At 46.4% G+C, this 10,770-nt stretch overlaps 1 protein-coding gene across 1 annotated transcript; it reads right to left on the bottom strand.

Annotated features, from left to right (window-relative positions):
* Positions 1 to 2,875: 2,875 nt before the first annotated feature.
* LOC132572116 (zinc finger protein 883-like) lies at positions 2,876 to 8,660 on the bottom strand. Its single transcript, XM_060238918.1, is given in 3 exon segments — positions 2,876 to 4,716; positions 8,255 to 8,381; positions 8,596 to 8,660. Coding segments are annotated over 3 exon segments (2,028 nt in total). The 5' UTR covers positions 8,656 to 8,660.
* Between the last annotated feature and the right edge of the window lie 2,110 nt (positions 8,661 to 10,770).

The raw sequence follows: 10,770 nt of genomic DNA, 5'->3' as shown, positions 1-10,770 counted from the left end.
TAGTGTGGTTAAATAGCCCCAAACTGGGCCCACATCTGGGTTTTTAGATGGGGCTGCGGCTGATTCCAGTGCAGGCAAGATCTCCTGAGCCCTTTCTTACTCATTAACACCCCCGCCCACACACACACAAAAAAGCCAGCTTTGTGTTTGGTTTTTTGCACATTAAAATGACCTGACACAGAAGGTCAGGTTTATACATGTGACTTTCCTTGTACTGAAAGGCATTGGTTGGAGACTCCCCCAATAATAATTTTGTGTAATTTGTAATTCTTTTTTTTGCACTGTCTTCCTTTCTTAAAGGAAGAATTTAAAAATTAACAACTCCCAACAAAATCTTTTACACTGTCCAAACTTAATATCACTTAAACATTGTATCTTCATATTTTCTTCATCTTCATCCTTCATTCTTCTCTCAAAGATTAAATAATGAAATTTATAAAATTCACAAGTTCATCTTAGCTCATTATATTAGCTTTACGTTATAGATTTCAAATCAAGTTACAGCTAAGTTATGCTACAAATAATATAACATATATAGCTCAGCCCTTGGAGACCTTAAAATTTAAGGACTGGAGGAAAACAACATTCCACCTTCCGTCGGCTGATTATACCTTGACTCCCCTAATAATAATAATAATAATAATAATAATAATAATAATAATAATAATAATAATAATAATAATAATAAAAATTACGTTTCCATAGTGGCCTTTTTTATTGCAATCACACACTGTCTTGACGTTTTCAGTGAGTTATCTACCATGACCCCAAGATCTCTCTCTTGGTCAGTCTCTGCCAGTTCACACACCATCAACATGTATTTGTAGCTGGGATTCTTGGCCCCAATGTGCATTACTTTGCACTTGGCCACATTGAACATCATTTGCCACCTTGACACCCACTCACCCAGCCTCGTCAGATCCCTTTGGAGTGCCTCACAATCCTCTCTGGTTCTCACCACCCTGAACATTTAGTGTCATCCGCAAACTTGGCCACTTCACTGCCCACTCCCAACTCCAAATCATCTCATCTTGGCTTCTACTGGGTTTTCCCTCTACTTTTAGACACTTTTTGGTGTGTCTGCCCTCCTTTTCTGTCCAACCGGAATCTTCCCAGCCCTCTTGAATTCCTACCAACCTTTTCTTTGGAAAAAAAGTTCATCAATAATTGGAATTTGTGTGAGACCTCCACACATGTGCCCTGTTAATACTTCTTTGCCAAGGACTCCTTGTCTGCCATTCTCTTGACTTATTCCAGGAATCTTTTCCAAAACTTGACTTCTCTCAACACCGTCTCCTGACATCCATTTTAGATCCAGGCATCCATTCTGAGTCCACATTAGCTTCTACAGAGCCAGTTTGATGTAGTGATTAAGTGCATGGACTCTAATCTGGGAGAACCTCCAATTGCAGCTGCTGGAATGGCCTTGGGTCAGCCATAGCTATTGCAGGAGTTGTCTTAAAAGGGCAGCTGCTGTGAGAGCCCTCTCAGCCCCACCCACCTCACAGGGTGTCTGTTGTGGGGGAGGAAGGGAAAGGAGATTGTGAGCCACTCTGAGTCTCTGATTCAGAGAGAAGGGCAGGGTATAAATCTGCAGTTCTTCTTCTTCTGCCCCACTCCCTAGCTATCTACCATGGCCCAGCCTGTACTATGCATGCCATAAAAGATGGGGTGGTATCTAGCAATGGTTTTCTATCCCCTAAGCACACTAGAGATCTGTCTCTCTTCTAGCAGCATAGACTTCACTGAACGGTAAGCACAGTTCAAAATGTTACTAAACTGCAAGCGTATACTAGAAGCATCAGTATAAAATGGAATTATATTCTTCAGCCTAGATACTATTACTGATAAAATATTTCACTATGAATACCACATGACATGCCTCCTTTCTAGCAGCAATGTGAGTTCACTGAAATCTAATTGTGCTTCTGTAGTCCTGCACATAAGCTTCTATAGAACAGATGTCCACTTGGGTAGATTTTCAAGTTAACAAAGACTCCCTTTCAAAGTTCATTTCTAAAATAAGCCAGAAATAGTCAATTGCCTATTATCCAATAAGGCTCTTCAGGTAGCTCTGATTTCCCTTCCACAATCATCTTATATGAGCACCACCTGCCAGGGGTATATAAAAATCTTTTAAGTACATTTTTATATTCCCCAAATTCAGTCTTCTCTTCTCAATTAATCTCACCAAAAGATTCTGGCAACGATGCTTGTTTTGTACATATCTGGCAGTGATTACCACAGACAAAGCTGTGATCGTTAATTACTAACCACAAAGTTCATATTTCAAGGTCTCGCCAAGAGGTCTTGGATCCTAGAGAAAGTCCCTTACTCCAGGGATGAGAACTGAACCAGGCAACATCTGTCCCAGCTGCATCCAGCTGTTAATTCTGCCAACGTGGAGGGTCACCATGACACAACACTGCTTTCCTCTGTGTTCTTGTCTCAGCACTGAGACAGGTTTTTCTTTCTCTTCGGGTAGAAAAGGCCTAGAATGAGGCCTCACAATGAAGTCAAAACAATTCAGGCCTTTCAGATGTCTAACACTCCCTTGTGTGGAATCCACCAAGCTAAAGGAGATGTGAGCTGATCTTAGATCTACTTCAGCTGACAGAGCACTGATTTATTCTTCCTGGGATCTATCTGAGGGCTTCAGACACGTCTAAGGTTCCTTCTGTAGGCTGAGTATTTGCAACATTTCTTCTTGGTAAGGGTAAGATGTCCACGTAGATTAAAGCTTTACAAAAGAGTTTATACGGCTTTGATGGTTTTCATAGTCTGTGGCTGTTTTTTTACTTGTGAAATAAGTGAAGTGCTCTTTTCCCAGCCTAAGGGGCTACATGGTCTCTCCTCGTGTCAGTTCCAGGTGTTCTCAAAAAGTGCTACTCCAACTTCATCCCTTTGCACACTCTAAAGACTCAAAAGGTTTCTTCCCTGTGTGGGTTCTCTGATGCAGTTGAAGGTTGCCACTCTGACTGAATCTCTTTCCACATACTGAGCATTCAAAAGGTTTCTCTCCTGTGTGCGTTCTCTGATGCCTTTGAAGAGTGCAACTGTGACGGAATCTCTTTCCACATTCTAAGCATTCAAAAGGTTTCTCTCCTTTGTGGGTTCTCTGATGCTGTTGAAGGCTGCCACTGTGATTGAATCTCTTTCCACATTCTGAGCATTCAAAAGGTTTCTCTCCTGTGTGGGTTCTCTGATGCTGTTGAAGGCTGCCACTCTGACTGAATCTCTTTCCACATACTGAGCATTCAAAAGGTTTCTCTCCTGTGTGGGTTCTCTGATGCTGTTGAAGAGTGCCACTGTGACTGAATCTCTTTCCACATTCTGAGCATTCAAAAGGTTTCTCTCCTGTGTGGGTTCTCTGATGCTTTTGAAGATGGCCACTCTGACTGAATCTCTTTCCACATTCTGAGCATTCAAAAGGTTTAACTCCTGTGTGGGTTCTCTGATGCTTTTGAAGATGGCCACTCTGACTGAATCTCTTTCCACATTCTGAGCATTCAAAAGGTTTAACTCCTGTGTGGGTTCCCTGATGCTTTTGAAGATGGCCACTCTGACTGAATCTCTTTCCACATTCTGAGCATTCAAAAGGTTTCTCTCCTGTGTGGGTTCTCTGATGCATTTGAAGATGGCTACTCTGACTGAATCTCTTCCCACACGCTGAGCATGCAAAAGGTTTCTCTCCTGTGTGGGTCCTCTGATGTGTTTGAAGAGTGCAACTGTGATTGAATCTCTTTCCACACTCTGAGCATTCAAAAGGTTTCTCTCCTGTGTGGGTTCTCTGATGCCTTTGAAGAGTGCCACTGCAACTGAATCTCTTTCCACATTGTGAGCATTCAAAAGGTTTCTCCCCTGTGTGGGTTCTCTGATGCTTTTTAAGTTTGCCACTGTGATTGAATCTCTTTCCACACTCTGAGCATTCAAAAGGTTTCTCTCCTGTGTGGGTTCTCTGATGCTGTTGAAGAGTGCAACTGTGATTGAATCTCTTTCCACACTGTGAGCATTCAAAAGGTTTCTCCCCTGTGTGGGTTCTCTGATGCTTTTGAAGAGTTCCACTGTTAGTAAATTTCTTTCCACACTCTGAGTATTCAAAAGGTTTCTCCCCTGTGTGGGTTCTCTGATGCTTTTGAAGAGTGCCACTGTTAGTAAATCTCTTTCCACACTCTGAGCATGCAAAAGATTTCTCTCCTGTGTGGGTCCTCTGATGCCTTTGAAGATTGCCACTGCAACTGAATCTCTTTCCACATTGTGAGCATTCAAAAGATTTCTCTCCTGTGTGGGTCCTCTGATGCCTTTGAAGTTTGTCACTCTGACTGAATTTCTTTCCACCTACTGTGCATTCAAACAGTTTATCCTCTTTGTGAGTTCTTTGACACTGCTGAAGCTTGCCATTCTGATTGAATTTCTTTCCACACTCCAAGCTTTCAAAAGATTTATCTCGTTTTTCTATTCTTTGGTTCACTAGAAGCTGTGATCTATATCTGATGTCCTTTCCATACTTAATGGATTGACTTATCTCCATTCTATTGCGCTTGGCGAAAAGTACATTACGCCTTCTTCCATTTCTCTTCTCAACAAAATGGCTGTCCTTCGTTCTCTTGGGTCTGCCTTGATTCCTTACATTTCCTTTCGAGTCTTTATTAATAACTTCATCTGGCAAACGCAGCTGTAGTTCCTCACCCTCCTCATTCGTCTGATCATCCTTTGCTGGAAAAAAAATGGAAGCATTAGTACCTGGGAGGGCAGGTAAGGGCCATCTGTGTGACAGACCCTTGGCCTCGTCACGCTTGACTAACCTTAACCAACCCCCCACCTTTCTCCAGAACATTCCGGATTTAAGGATACCTTTCAAGAGCCACAGCTGAGCTCTTTACCTGAAGGAGCCGCTGACTTTCCAAATTCCAGGCCCCAGAAGGCCTGCCTCCCACCTTGTCCAGTGGGGTATATTATTCTACCAAACTAAGAGTTGCTTAAAAATGAAGCAGAAAAGTCCCATGGGCATTCCTTGCTTGTTGTCTTGAAATAACCATGAAGGATACGGACTTTCTACCAGCTCACTTGGGAAGGGAATACTCTTATGAGATCCTCCTGAGGGACAAAAAATCAGGGACAAAAAAATCTATTGTCCATCCCTGGACCAAAGGAGGCTAGATTGCATTTGACGCGATCTAGGGCCTTCTCGGTGGCAGCACCAGAATTGTGGAATGCACTCCCAGAGGCCATAAGGGCCCTGCGGGATCTCTCCACTTTCTGCAGGGCCTGTAAGACCGAATTGTTCCCACAGGCCTTTGATATCTAACCGGGAGAGAACTGCCACCCGACATCATATAGAGTACTCGGTGATCACCGTTAGAAAAGAAGAACTCGCTTATATTGTAGAGATACACCACCACGAAATGGTTTTTAAAATTTTGAATTGTAATTATGCTTTATTGGTTTTAGCTTGTGAATATAAATGTTGTCAGCTGCCCTGAGTCCGCTTGAAGAGGGCGGGTGTAGTGGTGAAGTGTGCGGACTCTTATCTGGGAGAACCGGGTTTGATTCCCTACTCCTCCACTTGCAGCTGCTGGAATGGCCTTGGGTCAGCCATAGCTCTCTTATCTGGGAGAACCGGGTTTGATTCCTTACTCCTCCACTTGCAGCTGCTGGAATGGCCTCGGGTCAGCCGTAGCTCTCTTATCTGGGAGAACCAGGTCTGATTCCACACTCCTCCGCTTGCAGCTGCTGGAATGGCCTTGGGTGAGCTTTAGCTCTCTTATGTGGGAGAACAGGGTTTGATTCCCCACTCCTCCACTTGCAGCTGCTGGAATGGCCTTGGCTCAGCCATAGCTCTCTTATCTGGGAGAACGGGGTTTGATTCCCCACTACTCCATTTGCACCTGCTGGGATCGGCATGAGTCAGACAGAGCTCTCTTATCTAGGTGAACCGGGTTTGATTCCACGCTCCTCCACTTGCACCTGCTGGAATGCCCTTGGGTCGGCCATAGCTCTGGCAGAGGTTGTCCTTTAAATGCCAGCTGGTGTGAGAGGCCTCTCCAGCCCCACCCACCTCACAGGGTGTCTGTTGTGGGGGAGGAAGGGAAAGGAGATTGTAGGCTGCTTTGAGACTCTGTCCTTGAACGGGCAGCTGCTGTGAGAGCCCTCTCAGCCCCACCCACCTCACAGGGTGTCTGTTGTGGGGGAGGAAGGGAAAGGAGATTGTAGGCCGCTCTGAGCCTCTGTCCTTGAAAGGGCAGCTGCTGTGAGAGCCCTCTCAGCCCCACCCACCTCACAGGGTGTCTGTTGTGGGGGAGGAAGGGAAAGGAGATTGTAGGCCGCTCTGAGCCTCTGTCCTTGAAAGGGCAGCTGCTTTGAGAGCCCTCTCAGCCCCACCCACCTCACAGGGTGTCTGTTGTGGGGGAGGAAGGGAAAGGAGATTGTAGGCCGCTCTGAGACTCTGTCCTTGAAAGGGCAGCTGCTGTGAGAAACCTCTCAGCCCCACCCACCTCACAGGGTGTCTGTTGTGGGGGAGGAAGGGAAAGGAGATTGTAGGCCGCTCTGAGCCTCTGTCCTTGAAAGGGCAGCTGCTGTGAGAGCCCTCTCAGCCCCACCCACCTCACAGGGTGTCTGTTGTGGGGGAGGAAGGGAAAGGAGATTGTAGGCCGCTCTGAGACTCTGTCCTTGAAAGGGCAGCTGCTGTGAGAGCCCTCTCAGCCCCACCTACCTCACAGGGTGTCTATTGTGGGGGAGGAAGGGAAAGGAGATTGTAGGCCGCTCTGAGCCTCTGTCCTTGAAAGGGCAGCTGCTGTGAGAGCCCTCTCAGCCCCACCCACCTCACAGGGTGTCTGTTGTGGGGGAGGAAGGGAAAGGAGATTGTAGGCCGCTCTGAGCCTCTGTCCTTGAAAGGGCAGCTGCTGTGAGAGCCCTCTCAGCCCCACTCACCTCACAGGGTATCTCTTGTGGGGAGGATGGGAAAGGAGATTGTGATCCGCTGTGAGACTCTTTGGAGTGGAGGGCAGGATATAAATCCAATATCATCTTCTTCTTCCATTAAGACATGGCTATTCCTGTCTTTCCCACACAGGCAGTGCCTGGCTGCTGATCCCCCCACCCCCAGCTTACATTCCTTAAATTCTATGCTGTGTCTCTGATTCAGTGTCTAGAGATTCGTGTCACATCCCTCTTGTATGTCCGGGGCTCTGGCCTGGCTGACAACCCAGTGATGGACAAAGTGTAATGGCGTCAAGGGTCTGACTACCGGTGTGCTCGTGGTATTCCCACAAGGAAGTTTTTATTTTGCAACGGTGGCTCAGTGGTAGAGCATCTGCTTGGTAAGCAGAAGGTCCCAGGTTCAATCCCCGGCATCTCCAACTCAAAAGGCTCCAGGCAAGTAGATGTGAAAAACCTCAGCTTGAGACCCTGGAGAGCCGCTGCCAGTCTGAGTAGACAATACTGACTTTGATGGACCCAGGGTCTGATTCAGTAAAAGGCAGCTTCATACGTTCATATGTTATTTTGCTGAAGGTTCAATAAAATACATTAGGGCCTGCTTGTGTCTTCTTCTCTTTCTCCCAAAACTTGGTTCTAGCCAGATCCCATCCAGTAGTAAACTTAAGCGAGGCAGTACTCCAAGTAGAAGCCTGCTGACCTGGTAACAATTTTTTCCTGCAGAGACGGACAATGACCATTCTTATAGGGGAAGGACAGAACCCAAGCAAGAATAAAAGAATAACTTACCCCACATTTCCCCACTTCCCTTCCAAAAAGCTGTCTTCTCAACAAACCTGGCTTCCCTCTATCTTTCCCACCCATCCCAGACCCCCCCAAGGCCACAGCACATGCAGCGAACTTTTTGCATCCTTCGTATTTCTCCCAACAACGGGCCTTATTCCAAGTAAAAGAATAAAAGGTCAAAATCAAAGTACAGGATCCCAACTAGTGTATGGGAGGATCGATCATTTCCCAATAACAGCCAGAGCCTGTCGTTTGCTATCCCATCCATGGGAAGGGAGTGTTGTAAAAGCTGGCAACAAAGAAATGAGGATCTGGACCCTTCTGGAGTCTTTCTGAGGGCCTCTCATCCCACCTTTACCTCAGTCCAGGACCCCTTCTCTAGCTTGGGTGACAACTATACCACCGGCCACTGTTGCCTCTGGGCAAGGAACGCGACAGGGAGTCAAAACGGCATATTGTTGTTCAGTGTTTTGATTCATGCCTCATCACAATGGCGGAATTCACACCTTTGGCACCTAGAAAACGTGCTTACCCAGAGAGGCCACGTTCCCATAGTTCTCCAGCATGACTTCCATGTACAGAGCTCTTTGTCCCGGATCCACCAGGGCCCACTCTGCCTCCGTGAAAGAGATGGACACCTCCTCAAAGGAAAAAGGACCCTGGAAGAAAAAGCAGATCCCCTCCTCTTCAGAGGTCATGCCAGGCAGAGATTACGCACTGGAAGGGAGTAGCCTGGAAGGGTACAGGATGTAAGGCTTGGGGGAATGGCATGCAGACCCTCTCTTGCCTGGAAACCTTACAGAAACTGCAAGAGCAAAAGCCGCACTGAGAAAGGAGGAGGGGTCCAGACTGTCCCCTGCTCAGATCCCTCACCTGGACTGTAGACGCAGCAGCCGTTTCCACACTTCTGAAAAGACAACGATTCAACAGCATCTCTTCACTGCCTGCGAGACAAAGGAGGAATGAGGAGTGTTTTCTGGGACTTGCTATTCCATGGGCTTGTTTGTAGAAAGAATGGATGTGATTACTAAGAGGCAGCAGGGTTTTCTCAAGAACAAGTCATGTCAGACTAACCTGATCTCTTTTTTTGAGAAAGTGACTACCTTGCTAGATCAGGGGAATGCTGTAGACATCATTCATCTTGATTTCACTAAGGCTTTTGATAAAGTTCCACATACTATCCTTGTTGACAAGTTGGTAAACGGCTGAGAGGTGATATGATCACCATCTTCATGGACTTGAAGGGCTGTCCTATAGAGGATGGTGTGGAATTGTTTTCTGTGGCCCCGGAAGGTAGGACCAGAACCAATGGGTTGAAATTAATTCAAAAGAGTTTACGCATCAACATTAGGAAGAACTTCCTGACCATTAGAGCAATTCCTTAGTGGAACAGGCTTCCTTGGGAGGTGGTGGGCTCTCCTTCCTTGGAGGTTTTTAAACAGAGGCTAGAGGGCCATCTGACAGCAATGAAGATCCTGTGAATTTAGGGGGAGGTGTTTGTGAGTTTCCTGCATTGTACAGGGGGTTGAACTAGATGATCCTGGAGGTCCCTTCCAACTCTAGGATTCTATGATTCTAAGAACTTCCTGATTGTTAGAGCGATTCCTCAGTGGAACAGGTTTTCTTGAGAGGTGGTGGGCTCTCCTTCCTTGGAGGTTTTAAAAGAGAGGCTAGAGGGCCATCTGACAGCGATGAAGATCCTGTGAATTTAGGGGGAAGTATTTGTGAGTTGCTTGCATTGTGCAGGGGGTTGGACTAGATGACCCTGGAGGTCCCTTCCAACTCTAGGATTCTATGTATTTCAGAGGGGGTGGAAATGACGTGGTGTGACACATCACTGTTCCATTGGCCCACACGTGACTTGAGCGCATCTAGAGACTCATGGGTAGAAGAAGAGGAGACAGGATTTCTACCCCGCCCTTCACTCAGGGTCTCAGAGCGGCTTACAATCTCTTTCCCTTCCTCTCCCCACAACAGGCACCCTGTGAGGTAGGAGGGGCTGAGAGAGCTGTGACAGAAACCGCTCTTGAGAGAACAGCTCCTGAGAGGTGCCAGTTCACACCTTGCTATTCCTCCTCCAGCATCCTGTTTCCCACAGCGGCCCACGAGATGCCCCATAAGCACAGGTACAGAAGCCAAATCCTCCCATCCTTATTGGCCCCCCCAAAGTGTTTTTCAGAGCTCTGGTGCCCCAGAAGGAGGAGGAGGGTGAGACCGGAATATTTTAATTACTGTGAAGAACTGCCTTCCATGAACTTGTCTAATCCCCTTTGAGAGGAATCACAATTAATGGACAATGAATGCCACAGATTCTGAGCTGTATGAAAAGGTGTTTAAATTCCACACTCACACACAGACACCCTGCGACAACTCTCTATGCAACACTCTGAGTCACATAAGAACATAAGAGAAGCCATGTTGGATCAGGCCAGTGGCCCATCCAGCCCAACACTCTGTATCACACAGTGGCCAATATGTGTGTGTGTGTATGTATATATACTCACACAAACGTACATATACACACACATACACACACATATATACTGTAAGCCAAAATGCCCTCAAAACGAGGTTGGGGAATTAGTTTGATGGACACCTGGCTTAAATAGGAATCTTTTTACCAAATGTATACCAGGCTCAACCATCCAGATAGTAAATGCTCAATAAAAGGACTCTAATTTAATAAAATCAATTGTAATTTATTTGGAATAATAGTTCTTTCACACAAGATAAAAATACAAAACAATCACACATTCACACAGGTCTAAAGAAATATAGATAGATCGATAGGGGTACATATAAGGATAAACAGACAGGGTGATACTACCTCTCGCAGACTCCAAGGAAGACTCCGATGGCGACGAATGAGGGAATGGGGGAGGACCCGAAACTGATCAGGAATCGGGGATGTATCTACACAGCGGGAAATGGGGGTTGCTGAATAGAAAGCACACCTGTGGGTAGCTAGTCCACAGGTTATAAAGAGTCACCTCAGTCCCGAGGGGATGGGAGGTGACTGGGAGGGGAGATGGGAGGTTCTGTTGATGA

This window comes from Heteronotia binoei, chromosome 5, assembly GCF_032191835.1.
Source record: "Heteronotia binoei isolate CCM8104 ecotype False Entrance Well chromosome 5, APGP_CSIRO_Hbin_v1, whole genome shotgun sequence".
Classification (NCBI taxonomy): domain Eukaryota; kingdom Metazoa; phylum Chordata; class Lepidosauria; order Squamata; family Gekkonidae; genus Heteronotia; species Heteronotia binoei.
The sequence above is the reverse complement of the archived record's forward strand: the minus strand, read 5'-3'. Positions and strand labels throughout refer to the sequence as shown.